The following is an 18,149-nucleotide window of genomic DNA, read 5'->3' on the forward strand; positions in this document are numbered from 1 at the left end:
CCTGACTCACACCATGTGACCGGGCGGGCCATGGCCCCGGCACGTGACCGGAGCGAGACTGGCGATTGGCTCCGGAGAGGGCGGGCGGTACCCGGGGACCAAACTACAAAGCCCAGAGTGCTCCGCGCAGGCTCTTTCCTCCCCGCTATCCGTGACGGCTTCTCCCATTGGCTGCGGCCGCAGCCTCTGTCCCAAACATGCTGCGATTGGCTTCCGGATCTGGGGGCGGGATTTGTAGACGGGGCCAATGCCGGCGCGTCATTGGCTGGCTCTGTCCTTGCCCTGGAAGCGAGTCCTGGCTGAGTCCACGTGGTTTGTGCTGGGGAGGCCGGTGAGTGCGAGCGGCTGGGACCCCCCGTGGAGCGGGCAGGGGCTGTTCACTCTGGGCCCTACTGACGACCAGACCTGAGCTTTGGGCTACTTACCCTGCTCCGCGCCTGGAACCCGCTGGGCACCCCCAGCGGCCAGTCCCCGCCCCCCCAGCCAGCCAGACACAGACCCCCAGCCAGCCCCCCCCAGCCAGCCAGACACAGACAGCCCCCCCCAGACAGCCAGACACAGACCCCCAGACAGCCCCCCCAGACAGCCAGACACAGACCCCCAGACAGCCCCCCCAGACAGCTCCCCCAGACAGCCAGACACAGACAGCCCCCCGACAGCCAGACACAGACCCCCAGCCCCCCCCAGCCAGCCAGACACAGACCCCCAGCCAGCCCCCCCCCAGCCAGCCAGACACAGACCCCCAGACAGCCCCCCCCAGACAGTCAGACACAGACCCCCAGACAGCCCCCCCAGACAGCCAGACACAGACAGCCCCCCCAACAGCCAGACACAGACCCCCAGACAGCCCCCCCAGACAGCCAGACACAGATCCCCAGCCAGACCCCACAGCCAGCCAGACACAGACCCCCAGACAGCCCCCCCCAGACAGCCAGACACAGACCCCCAGACAGCCCCCCCAGACAGCCAGACACAGACCCCCAGACAGCCCTCCCCAGCCAGCCAGACACAGACCCCCAGCCAGCACCCCCCAGACACAGACCCCCAGACAGCCCTCCCCAGACAGCCAGACACAGACCCCCCAGACAGCCAGACACAGACCCCCAGCCAGCCCCCCCCAGACAGCCAGACACGCCCCCACCCAGGCACACAGTCCCACCCCCACGGCTCTTGCCTCCCCTGAGCCAGCCAGACCCCCGACTCCCCAGCCAGTCCTGCCCCCTCAGCTCTCTCCCCTGAGCCATCTGAACCCCCGACCTCGACCCCCCCGAGCCAGCCAGATCCTGGCCCCCCTGACCTCGCCCTCACCCCCACCCCCCAGACAGCCAGTCCCTGGCCCCCCTGAGCCAGACAGACACCACCCTCCCCAGACAGCTAGTCCCCACCCCCCCAACCTCACACTCCCCCAGCCAGCCAGTCCTGCCCCCATGGCTCTCCCCCCAGCCAGCCAGACCCCTGCCCGCTAGCCGGACCCCTCTCCCTGAGCCAGCCAGTCCCTCTGTCACCATTAAGAACATTCCCAGTTCGTCACACCCTCCGACACCCCCCCCATCAGCCAGCCCCCCACCCTGGAGCCGGATCGGGGTCAGCGTCCCCCCGAGACCAAAGGCCCTGAGTCCCCTTCCCAGGTCAGTGCAGGGCCCCCTCTGCGCTGGTGCCAGCTGGGGAGCTCTGCCCAGTGCTCTCCTGCCCCTCTCCTTTCCTGGGGCTGTGTGGGGCCCAGTGACAGTCTTGCCGCGTGCAGAGACTATGGCCAGGGCTGCTCTCAGCAGCAGAGTCGCTCAGGGACCTGAGCACCATGGGGAAACTGACGTAAGCCCCGTGAGGCTGGCGCTAGCTTGGTGGGAGGGGAGCTGGGGTACCCACACCGACCCGAGGGGTTCCCTGGCACTGCAGTGTCTGCAGTGACCCATCACAGCCAGGACAAACCCTGATAAATACTCCGCTTCCTTCCCGATGGCCTGTGCTTGCAGGTGATGCTGGGGTAACCATGGCGACCCTCTTCAGTAACGATGGGGCCGAGGTGGTCCAGAGGGCCCTGCCTGCCAAGGAGTCGAGTGGCAGGATCCCTGCTGAGGCCCTCGATGAGTTCTACGAGCTGGAGCGAGCCGCGGCCTTCGTCACAGCGAGCGAGTTTCACCGGGTAAGTCTCGGCCGAGGGCTCGGATGTTCTCCCTCTGCCCCCCCAAGCCTGTCCGAGCGCCCGCCTGGTCCTTTAGCTCCCCTGGGTAGTGCGCTGGCATCAGCCCCACCTCCCAGCCCCGGGTGCAGGTGCTGCTGGAGACCCTCCCACAGAGATATGGCCCCATGTGCCCTGCAGCCCGGCTCTGCTTCTCCAGACAGTTGAGGCAGGTTCCCTCGGGAGCTGGGGATTGTCCCGACCGCTCCTCACTGCTGATGAAGCAGGCAGCAGCACCCCAGCTGTGAGGGGGTGTCACCGAGAATGACATGGCTCCTGGGCTCCCTGGCCCAGTCCCCAAGCGGCTCACTCAGGCCACAGCTGGCTGTAGAGATTCCTGTTCTGCTCTGTGGGGCGGTGGGGCTGCCCTATATCCACGTCTCCCTGTGCTGGGTCTGCTGGCAGGTTGCCCTGCAGTTCCCTGACGAGCTCCTGGTTGATTCAGCCGCCATCGCAGCTAAGATGGAGGAGGCGACCGGCAGCAAAATGTACATCCTGGGAGACACGTCATACGGCAGGTAGGTGCCCCACTCCCACCTGTACTCAGGTTGGGCTCCAGCCCCAGCCCTTCCCCCATGCTGGATCAGGGGGAGGGGAGAAGCTGCCCCCCAGGACAGGAACTGCTGTGCGACCAGCCTTGTGCTGCCGAGTGGCATGGCCAATCCCCCCCGATTGGTCCTTTTCCCCCCTCTTGGGGCTCAGAGGGCTCCCCCTCCCTCCCGTTTTTCCTCCTGTCCTGCGGCCCCTCGGGCTCTCTCACTGTTTCCCCTGGGTCCTGTTAACTCGCCTGTCCTGATCATTCTGTGCCGGGTCCCACTACAGTGATCAACCAGCCACTCCCCTCCGGGTGGCGTGGCTCGTACCCCGCCCCGTAAGCGACAGCAGCTTTGGGCTTGATTTGCCTTATGGGTGACCCGTACCAGCCCCGTTGGTTTGAGGGGCTCCTGGCTCGGTGAGGAGTGCTCACTGCTAGGCTGCCAGATCCCCCCTGTGGCCAGTGCATGCTCCGGGGAGGTTGCCCAAAGTGATGCTGAGGCCTGCTGTGACTGTGCCGCGAGTGACTGGGCACCCCGGTGTCAGAGCGCAGGGCCCAGTGGGAGGAGGTGGGGGCAGAGGAGAGCAGCCTCCTGCGCTGTGCTGCTCGCAGTCCCCCCAAGTTGCCGTGTCTCCGGCTGACACTTTCCCTTCCTCTGGTAGCTGCTGCGTGGACGAGGTGGCTGCGGAGCATGTGGGGGCAGAGGCTGTGGTGCACTACGGCCCTGCGTGTCTCAGCCCCTGCAGGAAGTTGCCGGTGCTGCACGTGTTTGGCCGGCAGCCCCTGGACACGGAGCGCTGCGCAGGGGCCTTCCTGGAGCTCTACCCTGACCCCCAGAGCCACGTGGTGGTGCTGAGTGACGTGGTCTACGCCCATGCGCTAGGTGAGAGCGGCATCCAGGGTGGGCCATGTCTGACAGGTTGTCGCTCCCGGGTGCCATCTGGGGGCGGTGGGAGCCGCTGTGCCCCTGAACCATCCAGCTGGGCTGGCCCGGCCCGTCTCACAACGGTGACTTCGCCAGCCTCTCCAGGCCCCGTTATCACCCAGCGCGACAGCAGGTGGCGCCACACACCCAGCTGAGCTACCTGAGTGCTTTACCTGAGCCACTCAAGGATAAACAGGAGACACCAGGCAATTCCCAGCTCCCCCAGCCTGGCACCCCTACTGGAGTGTAAACCCAGCGTTACCGCCCCTTGCGCTGCACGGGGATCTGTACAGTGCAGGCTCGTTAGGGTAGTTCTCTCACATGCACCAGCGGCTTTTCCAGTCACGCTGGTTAAGAGAAAACAAACTGAGTTTATTAGCTACAGAAGGAGACTGGAAGTGATTAGAAGGGGCAGCAAACAGAGCAAAGCAGATACCGAGCAAGTAAACAAAACCACAAGCTAAGCCAAACCTGCTGAATAGGTGGGATTTCAATGAGCTGTTTCTCAGCCTGACTGATGGTACCAGCAGCTGCAGATTAGGGCACAGACTGCAACTGCAGGGCAGCCTGGGTGCCCCTCCCCCAGTCCAAGTCCTTCGTCTTCTGTCTTCCGGGAGGGTTGGGGGGAGTGAAGACCAGTCGTGACGTCTCTCCCTTTGGCGGGAGCCCTTTGTTTCCAGCTCAGTTCCCAGCCCAGTTTGTGGAAAAATACAGATACTGACTAGGGTGCTGTAGTCCCAACGGGCTCACTCTGGGCGACACCCGCAGCGCCGATGGCCCATCACAAAGCCAGTGGACCATGGAAGAAATGAGCCTGCCGGTGAAGGGTTCAGCCAGCCAATGACTAATGGCTGCTAGGCCCCAGCAAGACCATGTGACCAGACCACATGATCCTGAACTCCATTTTGGTACCTGTAATTCCAGATACAAAACTGACACATGCATCCAAAGTGCGTGATCCTATCCAGCGAATCATCACTTTTCCCAAGACCCCTCACACGACTAATCTTGTACCAGATGTATCATCATCATGCCACGGGGGGAATATGGGGTGCAGTGTCACAGCATGCCCTCTCCTGGGCCCAACCTGGCCTGGGGGTGGATCAGAGCAGCAGGAACCAAACCAGGCTGGCTGGCCAGTCCCATCCCCTGCCCTGGCCTGGGTCCCCCATACACAGGCCTGGCAGCCCTCTCCTGGCCCTTTCCGGGGGGCTCTGTGCATGGGCTGGCCTGCGTGGGGCCTGCTCAACCTGTCATCCTCTCTCCCCCCAGGTGAGCTGCAGCAGCTGCTGGGCCCCGAGTACCCCCACGTCGTCTTCTCCCGCCTGGCGAGTGAGGGGGCACCCGACTGCCCCCAGGGCCCGGGGCTGGTGCGGCAGTTCGGGCGCTGCTTTGCTTTGGCAGCACGGCACGAGCTGCAGGACCACGCCGTGTTCTACGTGGGCGCCGAGGGCCTGACCCTCACCAACTTCATGCTGAGCTGGAACCGCTGCCCCTTCAGCTCCTTCAACCCGGCCACAGGCTGCGGGCGGCACGAGAGCCTCAACGCCAACCGGGCACTGCTGCGGCGCCTCTACCTGGTGGAGCGGGCCCGGGACGCCCGCGTGGTGGGCATCCTGGTGGGCACACTGGGTGTGGCCGGCTACCTCTCCATCCTGGACCACTTGCGGGGCACCCTGCGCCGGGCTGGCAAGCGCAGCTACACCCTGGCCATGGGCAAGCTGAGCCCTGCCAAGCTGGCCAACTTCCTGGAGGTGGACGTGTTTGTGCTGGTGGCTTGTCCCCAAAACTCCCTGCTGGACTCCAGGGACTTCTACCGGCCCGTGGTGACACCCTACGAGCTGGAGCTGGCCTGTAACCCAGCCCGGGAGTGGAGCAGCCTCTACGTCACTGACTTCGGAGACCTGCTGCCAGGTACTAGGCAGGCTCCATGCCAAGGGGGCAGTGCCAGAGCCACTGGGAGCTATTGCAGCGCCCCCTGCTGGGAGAGGCCAGGGTTGGGGCTCCCCCCCAGCCAGTGCTCCTGTCCCGCTCCGCACAGCGCCCCCTGCTGGGAGAGGCCAGGGTTGGGGCTCCCCCCCACCCAGTGCTCCTGTCCCGCTCCCCACAGCGCCCCCTGCTGGGAGAGGCCAGGGTTGGGGCTCCCCCCCAGCCAGTGCTCCTGTCCCGCTCCGCACAGCGCCCCCTGCTGGGAGAGGCCAGGGTTGGGGCTCCCCCCCACCCAGTGCTCCTGTCCCGCTCCCCACAGCACCCCCTGCTGGGAGAGGCCAGGGTTGGGGCTCCCCCCCAGCCAGTGCTCCTGTCCCGCTCCGCACAGCGCCCCCTGCTGGGAGAGACCAGGGCTGGGGCTCCTCCCCACCCAGTGCTCCTGTCCCGCTCCCCACAGCGCCCCCTGCTGGGAGAGGCCAGGATTGGGGCTCCCCCCCACCCAGTGCTCCTGTCCCGCTCCCCACAGCACCCCCTGCTGGGAGAGGCCAGGGTTGGGGCTCCCCCCCAGCCAGTGCTCCTGTCCCACTCCCCACAGCGCCCCCTGCTGGGAGAGACCAGGGCTGGGGCTCCTCCCCACCCAGTGCTCCTGTCCCGCTCCCCACAGCGCCCTCTGCTGGGAGAGGCCAGGGCTGGGGCTCCCCCCCACCCAGTGCTCCTGTCCCGCACCCCACAGCACCCCCTGCTGGGAGAGGCTGGGGCTTCTCCCCAGCCAGGACTCCTGCCCTGCTCCTCACAGCACCCCCTGTTGGGAGAGGCCGGGGCTGGAGTAGCCGGGAGCCCTGCTATACCCAGTTCTCACATTACCTGGCCGCAGCTCCCACCCTGAGCCCCGTGAGGCTCCAGACGCAGGTTTACCTTGGTGTGGGAGCTGTGAGTGTGGGTGGGTTTGGGGCTGGCTGTCCCCTGGAGGCTGCTCTCTGATGTCTCACCCTGGCAGGTGGCTGTGCACATGTCGGCTTCCCAGACACGGTCCCCGGGGACGGCGACGTTCCTGACGTGTCGCTGATCACTGGGGAGCTGCGTGCGACTGGGCTTTCCAGCTCCCCAGCCCCGTCCTCCAGCTCTGCCCTGGCCTGCAGGACCCCAGAGTTCGCGCTGGCTGAGATCAGCCCAGCAGGTTTGCACTTCGCTTTATTTCCCCTCCGCTGCCTCCCCTCCACCCCATAGAGTGATGCCAAACCTCTGCCCACAGCGCCCCTTGCTGGGGCTGGAGGATCCGGAACCCCCCCAGTGCCCCCTGCTGAGGCTGGAGGATCCAGAAAACCCCCCCCCCCCCGCTCCCCACAGCACCCCTTGCTGGAGCTGGAGGATCCAGAACCCCCCACAGTGCCCCCGGCTGGAGCTGGAGTACCCCAAACCCCCCCCCGCTCCCCACAGTGCCCCCTGCTGGAGATGGAGGATCTGGAACCCCATCCAGCCCCTTCCCTGCTCCCCACAGCGCCCCCTTGCTGGGGCTGGAGGATCTGGACCCGCTCCACCCAGCGCCCCCTGCTGGGACTGGAGTATCCTGAACCCCCGCTTCCCTCAACCCCATCCAATGCTCCTGTCCCTGCAGCACCTTTTGCTGGGAGAGGCCAGGCCTGGTGCAGCCTGGAGCTCCCTCACAGGGCTGTGCCGGTCCCCACTAACCGTTCCCTCCCTTGCTCCCAGCTTCCTTCCTGGAGTCGCGCAGTTGGCGGGGCTTGGAGCAGCAGCTGGGCCAGACGCCCGTGACAAAGGCCGTGCCGGGCCGGAGGGGGATTGCGATCGCCTACGAGGACGAGGCTTCTGGGTGACCCTGACCCTGCAGGATGCCACTGTTGGGAGACGGGCCCTGCAGGGCTCCAGTCTCCTGCTCTGGGTCACCCTGGCCCAAGCTAGGCCAATGTGCAGCTCAGTCCTGGGGCCGATGCTAACAGCTGCCCTCTCCTGCTGGGGCCTGGTATCAGAGCTGGATGCAGGAGTGCAGGATTCTGGGGGCTGCCAGCACGGTTCTGGATATAGCTGTGTATTAGCGAACCCCATAACGTTCGGGAGGCGACTCTGCGGGGTGGGTGTACACACAGATACACCCACCCCCCGCGGCCCACTCTGGCGTGACCCCACATGGACAGGGGCCACATGGGAGTGACCTCCCCTCCTTGCTACCCCAGCTGGCTGCTCCTAGGGGCAAGGCCTGTGCTGGGCAGGGGATGGCCTCCGCCCCGAGCCTGTGTCCCCCCCACTGCTGCCCAGTGCCAGAGGGCGGGTAGAGGAGCTTGACATCCCCCCGACTCCCCTTGCAGCGCGCGCCCAGCACTAGCCTGAAGAGAACGAGGCAAAGGCAGCCGGGTCTGAGGGCAGGAGGCGGTGCCCAGGCAGGCCTGGCTCAGCACCAGGGAGCTCAGCCAAGCTGCCCTGCTCTGCCAGTGGCTCTATGGGACATGCCATGGGGGGAGCTGGGCTGGGGTGTGGGGGGCTGTGTGTTTCCCCTCCCCTGCGCTCTGTCTGAGGGAGCCCAGGCCCAGCTGTGGAGTGTCCCAGGGCAGGGGCTGCTGCTGCCATGTTTGCAGCCCCCTTCCCCCCTGTGGGTTTGCTGGTTGCTCATGGGCAGGGCATGCTGGACTGCAGCCCTAGCAGAGTCTGTCGGTGCCCGGCTCACCAGCTGCCCAGGGGCAGAGGGGTACCTTGCTATGTGCCCCAGCTCTGCCTCTTCCTAGGCCAAGGGTGGGTGCCATGTTCCCTACTCTCAGCATCCCTCGGGGTGCCCCACAAGGGGCATGAGCCAGGCCCAAGTGCTCCAGGCACATGCTCATGGGCACCTCTCCTGGCAGCCCCTAGCCCTGGCTGTGCCCACGGCTCTGGGCTCCTTCCACCTGTGGGCTACAGGCAAAGCCAGGCCAGTGCTGAAGGTCCTGGGGAGGAGAGCTGATATTGGCCCACAAACCCATGGCTGCAGTTTGCTCCGGGGGCAGCCTTGGCCCCGGGTTTAGTAGCACCCGTCAGACCAGCTGAGAGAGGGTGAGGCCCTGCTAGCATCAAGCACGTTGCCGGGCCTCGCGTGGGGGAACAGGCCTGGCGAGGGGCATGACCTGCCTAGGGTCACAGGATGCCTGGTAAAGCCGGTAACAGTCCGGGTCTCCCTAGCATCTGGCCCTGGGCCCCAGCTGCACCTATCACGCTCCCACCCAGCACAGCACCACCCCTCGCTTGTCTGCCCGTCCTCCTCCAACCCACCCAACAGCCCCTCAGCGCAAGCTCTGTCAGCCCTGCCCCCAGCCTGCTGTAGCACAGCCTTACCACAACGCCCCCTGCTGGCAGGGCGCGAAACCATCCAGCCTCAGTTTCCCCGCTGTTCTGCCCCTTCCTGTCCAGAACACATAGGAAATGACATGAACGCTTCGCTTCTCTCCAGCAGACTGTCTAGGTCCCAGCCTGCCCTGAACCTACCTCCTCTACCACTCCCACGTGAGCAGGATCCATCCTCAGCCCCAGCCCAGCCGCCTGCCCCCTGCTCCAGTTGGGCCTTCAAGTGGTCTATTAACCCCTTCTTGCCATGCATGGAAACCTATGTGCCCCATTCCATGGAGATGGGCTGGATAGGATTGCCAGCCCTCCAGGAGTGCCCTGGAGTCACCAGGAATTAAAGCTTAATCTTGGAAAGCTTGTGCTGTGTGATGAAATCTCCAGGGACACATGTCCCCCCCCAACTGCCAGCCCCAGCTCTGCTTGGCGGCTGTTCCCAGGTGCGTGTGGCGGCGGGGGTTGCACTCGCTGATCACAATGGGCCCTGCCGGCTGCTGGCGCTGTGCATTGCAGGGTGTGGCACCAACAGTGTTGGCCCTAACATAAGAGCCACCAGCCTGGGTCAGACCAAAGGTCCATCTAGCCCAGTCTCCTGCCTTCTGACTGACCAGTGCCAGGTGCCCCAGAGGGAACAAACAGAACAGGGAATCATCAAGTGATCCACCTCATCGCTCATTCCAGCAAACAGACTAGGGACATCTTCATCATCTGGACCCATGGGAAGGAGACTCTGGAAAAATTCCACCATGATTTCAACAGCTTCCACCCCACCATCAACCTCAGCCTGGACCAATCTACACGGGAGGTCCACTTTCTTGACACCACGGTGCAAATAAGTGATGGCCACATTAACACCACCCTATATCGAAAACCCACCGACCGCTATGCCTACCTTCATGCCTCCAGCTTCCATCCCGGGCACATCACACGATCCATTGTCTACAGCCAAGCACTGAGGTACAACCGCATCTGCTCTAACCCCTCAGACAGAGACCAACACCTACAAAATCTCCACCAAGCATTCTCAAAACTACAATACCCGCATGAGGAAATAAGGAAACAGATCAACAGAGCCAGACGTGTACCCAGAAGCCTCCTACTGCAAGACAAACCCAAGAGAGAAAACAACAGGACTCCACTGGCCATCACATACAGCCCCCAGCTAAAACCCCTCCAACGCATCATCAAGGATCTACAACCCATCCTGGACAATGATCCCACACTTTCACAGGCCTTGAGTGGCAGGCCAATCCTTGCCCACAGACAACCTGCCAACCTGAAACATATTCTCACCAGTAACTGCACACCACACCATAATAACTCTAGCTCAGGAACCAATCCATGCAACAAACCTCGATGCCAACTCTGCCCACATATCTACACCAGCGACACCATCACAGGACCTAACCAGATCAGCCACACCATCACTGGTTCATTCACCTGCACATCCACCAATGTAATATACGCCATCATATGCCAGCAATGCCCCTCTGCTATGTACATCGGCCAAACTGGACAGTCTCTACGGAAAAGGATAAATGGACACAAATCAGACATTAGGAATGGCAATATACAAAAACCTGTAGGAGAGCACTTCAACCTCCCTGGCCACACTATAGCAGACCTTAAGGTGGCCATCCTGCAGCAAAAAAACTTCAGGACCAGACTTCAAAGAGAAACTGCTGAGCTTCAGTTCATCTGCAAATTTGACACCATCAGCTCAGGATTGAACAAAGACTGTGAATGGCTTGCCAATTACAGAACCAGTTTCTCCTCTCTTGGTTTTCACACCTCAACTGCTAGAACAGGGCCTCATCCTCCCTGATTGAACTGACCTCGTTATCTCTAGCTTGCTTGCTAGCACACATATATATACCTGCCCCTGGATATTTCCATTACATGCATCTGAAGAAGTGGGTATTCACCCACGAAAGCTCATGCTCCAAAACCTCTGTTAGTCTATAAGGTGCCACAGGATTCTTTGCTGCTTCAGACTAGGGACACCGTCCCTGCCCATCCTGGCTAACAGCCATTGATAGACCCATCCTCCATGAATTTATCTAGTTCTTTTTTTGAACCCTGTTACAGTCTTGGCTTTCACCACATCCTCTGGCAGGGAGTTCCACAGATTCACTGTGCATTGTGTGAAGAAATACTTCCTTTTGTTTGTGTTAAAGCTGCTGCCTGGAGTGAATGAACTCACCCTGTGTGATGGGGTGGGGATTTTTCCCTTTGGGATGACTACTGTATGTGCCTCTGTTTCCCCCAAGAGCTGCCTGGTTAACTAGCGCAGGGGAGATTGTTTACTCTGCAGAGAGCTGTGTGCAACTAATGCCTAGCTGGGGCCTGGCCCATGCCATGGAGAGTCCCCACAGACACTGGGTACCTACCAACCAACGAGCAGGGGCCACCCTCTCTGGAAAGCAGCCCTTTGCGATCAGGAGAGCAGCGGCCGGAGGAGGAGGCCAGGTGACACTGGTTCCCCAGGACCCAGAACACAGGCCGGAGGGGGGCAGTGCGGGCTGCTGGCAGCAGGGACGCTCCTGGCTGGGCTGCAGAAGAGCTCAGAGGAGAGCACTGGGCTCCAGGCTGACCCAGAGGGACACGCTGTCAATTGCTGCTAAGTGGGGACACTCTACACTGTGACTCCATTGATGGGGTAAGGGCAGTCAGGGAGTTGGGGGCACAACTCCCTTTGGGCAGGGCTCGCTGTGGGGTGGAAGCCAGGCGGACGCGCTGTGGGCAGCTCCTGGCCCTGCTGGAAGGGCAAGGTCGGTCCTGGGGGGCGGGGTAGAGCCAAGGGGCTGACGCCAGCGAGAGTGTGCCCCTGAGGGGCAGGCACAAGCCACGAGACCCCCTCGGAGTGGGCAGAGCCTGCCCACGTGTCACCGCCTGCACTGCCCTGCCCTGCCCGCGCTGAGGTGTGAGCCTGCCAGGCCAGGGCCCTCTGCGCCAGCCGCCACCTGGGACTGGGTCCAACCCAAACACAGCCCAGGGCAGGACTCTGCAGCACCAGGCCCGAGGCAGACACCCAGGGGGTGCCCCGAAACCCTGGGGCTGACGGGAGGAGGTAGAGGGGATGTGTGTGTGTGTGTGTCACACACTCTCCCACTGCACCCCAGGCTGGCCAGGATCTAGCAGCACCTGCAGGGGTGGCAGCGGCTGCACCCACCTCCAGCAGCACAGCACCCCCTAGCGCCACTCTGCCTGCAAGGCACGCACCCCCCCAAGGGTCCTAGAGCAGTGGATGGGACGAGCTGGGGTGTAGACACTCCTGCCTGGGGCACTAGGGGAGAGGCCAGTGGTGCCCGGGCGGGGGGAATGGGGATAGTTGTGCCCCGGGGGCTCTGGTTTGGGGGTGGGGGAGGGCAGCCCAAGGCTATGGTCTGCTCCATGGGGCCGGCGTCCCAGCTCTGACCCTGTCCCCCCAGGGGCTTTGCCCCAGCTCAGCTCCACAGTGATGCCCACTGCTGCCTGTAAGGGCTGAGCCACAGCAAGCTCCCCAGTCAGACCCATCTGGGCCCCACGGCTGCGCCTGCCAGCCATGGATCCCACTGTGCCGGCAGGGCTCTCACTAGCTCCCCAGTGAGATTGCTGGGCTGCTGCTTTGGGAGCAGAGATTGGGTGGCCCCGCTTTGTGGCAGGGTTCATTATTGTGCAGCCTGAGGAAGCCGCCCCCTCCGCCCCTCGGCCCAGCTGCCCACTCCAGCCGCACATAGAGGGAGCCTCAAGAACCGGGGGGGGGGGGGGGGGGATAAGCCAGGGCACCCAGCACCACCTGCACACTGAACTGGGGTTACAGGGACGAGAAGCGGAATATGAGTGGGCAGGGTGCCCACGTTGCCACAAGCCGGGCCCGTCCCAGCCCCATCCTCGTTTCTATGGTGCCATAAAGGGACTGGTGCCCATTTCACCCTGCCGGCCCCTGCCAGAGAGGTAAGGAGGCAGCTCCTGCAATAACCTCTCTGCCCCATCCCAGCCAGGCTGGGCTGTGGGCGTGAACAGGGACCCTGCACCCCACTCCTCACGGCCTTTGGACTCCAGAGTCACTGGGAGTAAAGGGCTCAGCGGGGTGGGGTGGGGTGGGGTTGAGGATGGGCAACACCCAGGCTTGGAGATGGGAGTTGGGGGTGGGGAGACCCATCCTGAGCTGCACAAAGGGACATCAGAAAAACAGGGCTCCTCTGATGAGAACAGGAGGGGCTGCAGCTCAGGAATTAGGGCTGGGCTAGCAGGGGCCGCAAGTCGGGAGTGAGGGGCACTGGCAGAGCTGAGGGGAGCCCAGGGCGGGGCTAGCAGGGGGCTGCGGGTCAGTATTGAGAGGCACTGGCAGAGCTGAGGGAAGCCCAGGTCCAGGCTAGCAGGGGTCTGTGGGTCAGGGTGGGGGGGCACTGGTAATGCCAGCCAAAGTCAGAGAGCAGAACAACAGGGGGTGCTGTAGGCTGGGAGTGGCCGGGTGGTGGTGCAGGCAGAGTTGGAGGGGGGGGGGGGTGCACCGAGGGCCCCACCTCTCACGCAGCAGCTGGAATAAATTCTTCCCTAAAGCCGTGGAGTCTCCCCGCCCCGGGCTCCAGAGGGCCTGCACCAGGGGCAGCAAGCAGGCTCCTGGGAGTGGGTCACAGAGCCATGTGCTTGTGTCAGGTCTAGTCACAGATTCTCAACTCTGGGTCTAACCTGGCCGGGGCAGGGAGCAGGCAGGTCCCGCGGGGGCAGGGCCGGGGAGACCCGTGACCTACAGCAGGGTGAGGTGCAAGGCTGATCGCTCAGCTCCCGGCGCGGGGGGGGGGGGGCTGTTCAGGGGAAACCAAGGGCCCCATCCTGTCCTGGCCCTGCTGACCAGTGTGATCTTACTGTGTTCTTTGAATGCTGAGTGGGGAAGGTGGCAGGGGAGTTTTGCTGGGACTGTCTGCATTGGGGATGGGAGACTTTCCTTGAGGGATGATACCTGAGCAGGTAAGATGAGAATCCAGGAAGGGGGTTGGAGGCCAGGTGACATCTTGGCCTGGGGAACCTGGACAAAGGGTGGGGGAAGAGCTGTGGGGAGGCTGGAGAGAGTTTTCAGTTTGGAGCTGGCTGGGAGACTGGAGGGGAGCCCAGATGGGACTCTGATCTCCCAATGGGGCTCTGGCCTCCCTGGTCCCCCAGATGGACATGAGGGGGTCCGCTTGTCTGTAGCAGCAAGGCCTGTGTTGGCCTGTGTTCTTGTCGTCTAAATAAACCTTCTGCTTTACTGGCTGGCTGAGAGTCATGGTGAATTGCAGGAAGGGGGAGTGCAGGGCCTTGACCCCCCCCTCACTTCGTGACAACCAGTTACCCCTGTGCACACTTGCATCTGGGCCCAGGAGCTCTCGACACTGCCTGGAGTGGAGGGGGTTGGGGCAGGGCTATAGGGACTGTTTTAAGGCATGTGATGTACCCTTGATATGACCCACACAGGCAGGGTTTAGGGTACCAGCCCCTCCTCCCCCCCCAAGGTGGGCAAGGGATCGCAGCTCACCCAGCTGGGCCAGGTCCAAAGGGCTGTGCTTGGTTCTAGGTTGGCAAGTGCCCATTAACAAGCCAGCTGGTGCTGAACGTGCCAGCAAGCGGCTCATGATCTTTGAAAAGTCATGGCAATCGGTGGAGTTCCTGGATGACTGGAAAAAGGCTAATGTAGGGCCCGTCTTCAAAACAGGGAAGGAGGAGGATCCGGGGAACTACAGGCCGGTCAGCCTCACCTCAGTCCCTGGAAAAATCATGGAGCAGGTCCTGAAGGAATCAATTCTGAAGCACTTAGTCAACATTGGTGAGGCCCCATCTGGAGTACTGTGCCCAGTTCTGGGCCCCACACTACAGGGAGGATGTGGAAAAATTGGAAAGAGTCCAGCGGAGGGCAACAAACATGATTAGAGGGCCAGAACACTTGATTGTTTAGTCTGCAGATGAGAAGATTGAGGCGGGATTTGATAGCTGCTTTCAACTACCTGAAAGGGGGTTCCAAAGAGGATGGATGTAGACTGTTCTCAGTGGTACCAGGTGGCAGAACAAGGAGTAATGGTCCCAAGTTGTCGTGGGGGAGGTTTAGGCTGGATATTAGGAAACACTATTTCACTAGGAGGGTGGTGAAGCACTGGAATGGGTTACCTAGGGAGGTGGTGGCATCTCCTTCCTTCGAGGTTTTTAAGGCCCAGCTTGACAAAGCCCTGGCTGGGATGATTTAGTTGGCGTTGGTCCTGCTTTGAGCAGGGGGTTGGACTAGATGACCTCCTGAGATCCCTTCCAACCCTGATAGTCTATGATTCTGAGCCAAGCCGTACGGTAAAGAAAGGAGTCCCGGGGACCCGCTGTCTGGCATGCAGCTCGGTCTGGCACCTGCCACGTGCTGCTGAGCCAGGCCCGCCCCTACCCAGCACTCGGACCAAAGGATTTGTCCGGCTCTGCATTGACACGGCGCCCATTCGCTAGCGCCAAAGCCACCTTCAGCTTTGCAAAGTGCTGGTGGAGCCGGGACCCAGCCAAATGAACTAGGGCGAGGGGGCATGAGCCCCTTCAGTCCCACCGCTGCCCTACACCCAGGCAGCTTATATTAACAGCACATGTACAGCCCCGAGGAACGTGGGGTCGTCGGAGCTGCTCTTGCCTGGCGTGGCACCCAAAGGAGCCACCACGGTAGAGCTCTGGGATGCTTATGGGCAGCTCATTGTGGGGCAACAAATGCAAAGGGGCTTGTTTGAAAAAACATAACAAGGCTGGTGCCTGGTATCGCTCGCGTGGCCGGACCCAATAGTGAGGGGCTGGTCTCTTTCAGATGGGAGGTGGGGAACTAGCAGAGGAAGCATCAGGACACCTGGGTTCTAACAAGCTCTGGGAGCATGTGGGGGCCCTGTGGTTAGAGCAGGGGGTTCTAGCCCCAGCTTTGGGAGGGGAGCGGGGCCTTGTGGTTAGAGCAGAGCAGCTGGGCTGGGTTCTAGCCCTCTGCCTAGTTCCAGAATCCTGTATGGTGCATAAGGGGGGGGGCGAGCAGCTCACCAGGTGGGGGCATGGGGAGGCTGGCATCAGAGGCAGACCATGTTGTGAACTGGACGGGGCGATTGGACACCAACTGTGCGAGGAAGCATCTGTGTGGATGTATAAAATTATCAGTGATGACTGGCTGAGGCCCCACAAATTCATCACACACTGGGCCCCGCTCAGCGAGTGCCCACAGGACAGAGCCGGGAGCCCCAGAAACACGGGTCAGGCCTGTGGTGTGTTCAGCGAGGGGCTGGGGGCGCCAGGCGCCAGGCCCCTGTGCACAGCTGGGAGGACTGGGGGTGCTGGTGGTGGTGGATGGCAGGTCTCCTTTCCCGCCATGCTCTGATGGCAGGGGGCACACGCAGGGTCATTTCCCGCTGGCTAAGGGCACCGGCTGTCTCAGCCTGGGCCAGGCCATGCAATGAGTTTGGGTCGCTCGGCCCCAGAGCTGGGGCGAGATGTTCACGGCACACCCAGCCCAGCCCCAAGGCAGGAGAGAATGAATGTCCCCCCAGGGCCAGGAAGGGAGGCAGGAGCCCCGCGGGGACTGCAGGTGCCATCAGTGAGCCCGTCTGCCTGGTGCAGCTGAGCACTTGAGTGGGTCGGGGCAGCCCCGCGGCTGGGTGTGTTGGGGGAAAGGGGGGCCCCCAGCAGTGAGCAGATCCAGTGCAGCAAATGGTATATGGGAAGGGGGTGGGCCTAAAGCCATGGAAATACCTTCTCCCCCACAGGGTGGGGCCAGCCCCGTGTCTGTCCGACTGAAAAGGTTAGAGAGCATCCGAGAAGCAAGTCGTGAGAAGGGTTTTGCTGTGGGAAAAAAAGAGCCCGAAAAAAAGAAACGGGGCTTATTGGACCGTACGCAGCAAAAGCCACAGCGAGAGAACAACGGAACTACAGTGAAACAAAGCGATGACACAAAGACAGCTAAAAAGCCACAAACCGGCAACTAAAAGAACTAATAAACCAAAGCGCTAAGAAGGGTCCCGTCCAGCCCGGGTTTGTCTGTTTTTGGCACCGCTCGCCAGGGGAGAGCGCGAACGCAGTCCCCCACTACCACAAATTATGCAGTCGAGTTTCCCGCATTTGGGGAAATCGCAGGGGTCAGCACACCCGCAGTGCAATGGATGAGCCTCACCCTGGGAAAACCACCTTCGTGATCATGGTATCTCCCCTGCCAGGTAAGTATGAGCCCCGCCCGCCCGGCCGCCGCCCGCCCTCGCTCGCCCCACACTTCTAACACACGGGGCGGACCGCCGCGCCCCGACCGCCGGCCTCGCCCACGCCGGCCCCCACTGCCGACAGCTGCCCCGACGCGTCCGCGAGGCGCCTCCCTTCTCCACGCCGAGCTCCCGGGGCCAAAGTCGGGCCCTGCTGGGCAGCCCGCCTCCGCTCCCACAATGCTCTGCTCGCACACAGATCTGCATACGGGCTCACGCAGCTCCGCCCCTCCATACAGGTCCCGCCCCCTGCGTGCCTGGGCGGGGCGCTCTCCCCTGGCCGGGTCCGGGTGGTGCCCGTCGAGCCAGGGTGGCGGGGTCCCCTGCCCTACTCTGGCACAGTCATATGGGGGCAGCTCCTCAGCCCCCAACAGCATTTGGGGGTCCCGTGGGGGCGTGACCCGGACCCCAGTGCTGTCCCCGCTCCCTGCCCTACAGGAAAGTGTCCTGCAGCCTGGGCGAGCCTGGCACCCAAGGGGTTACAGCTGCTGGGGCGGGGGCCACAGGTTTGAATCCCCCCCAGGGGCAGCACCCATCACTCACTACCCCCCCCACCCCCGCATGAGGACAGGCTGCGTCAGAGCCCCTGCACTAGGGAGAGGGTCACTCTCCAACTCAGCTCCCCTAGCTCCTGGCACCCCCAGCCTGTGTGTGTGGACACTCCCTGCCCGCCCCTGCCCCAGGCCTGAGCTGGCTCCAGGGGGCTCGAGTGAGGGCAGGGGCTCCGAGCAGCAGCTGGCCCCTCCGTGGTTCCAGGGGTGGCTAATCCCCAGCAGAGCAGCAGCTTGCTCCTCCTTGGGCCCAAGGAATCCTGGCTGGTGGGGGGTTGGGGCGAGTTCCCCTTTTCCACAGGCATCATCCCACTGGGAGCCAGAACCCCGGCAGGGGGGTTGGGGGCAGGTGCCGGACACAGCAGGTTTCCCCAACCCGCCCAGCTCTGCCTCAGGCTAGACCAGAGGCGGCTCTAGACATTTCACCACCCCAAGCACAGGGGCAGGGCCAGTGCAACCATTTAGGCAAACTAGGCGGTTGCCTAGGGCACCGAGA

General features: G+C 62.8%; 1 protein-coding gene and 1 non-coding gene across 3 annotated transcripts; one reads left to right on the plus strand and one right to left on the minus strand.

Moving 5' to 3' along the window:
- Nucleotides 1-275: 275 nt before the first annotated feature.
- On the plus strand, nt 276-9,586 carry DPH2 (diphthamide biosynthesis 2). 2 transcript variants are annotated; one of them, XM_030573446.1, is made up of 7 exons: nt 276-331; nt 1,974-2,143; nt 2,585-2,697; nt 3,377-3,597; nt 4,912-5,553; nt 6,566-6,745; nt 7,279-9,586. In XM_030573446.1, exons 2-7 carry the CDS (start codon nt 1,991-1,993, stop codon nt 7,401-7,403), a joined length of 1,434 nt encoding a protein of 477 aa, XP_030429306.1. In that variant the 5' UTR covers nt 276-331; nt 1,974-1,990; the 3' UTR covers nt 7,404-9,586. The 2 variants fall into 2 exon arrangements, with proteins under 2 accessions (XP_030429306.1, XP_030429307.1); XM_030573447.1 differs by lacking the exon at nt 276-331 and adding an exon at nt 1,581-1,628.
- A 7,321-nt stretch (nt 9,587-16,907) lies between these two features.
- LOC115656993 lies at nt 16,908-17,071 on the minus strand. The gene has a single exon (XR_004001860.1). It is a non-coding gene; the product is annotated as a U1 spliceosomal RNA (small nuclear RNA).
- Between the last annotated feature and the right edge of the window lie 1,078 nt (nt 17,072-18,149).

Source organism: Gopherus evgoodei, chromosome 8 (genome assembly GCF_007399415.2).
Source record: "Gopherus evgoodei ecotype Sinaloan lineage chromosome 8, rGopEvg1_v1.p, whole genome shotgun sequence".
NCBI classification, from domain to species: Eukaryota; Metazoa; Chordata; order Testudines; family Testudinidae; genus Gopherus; species Gopherus evgoodei.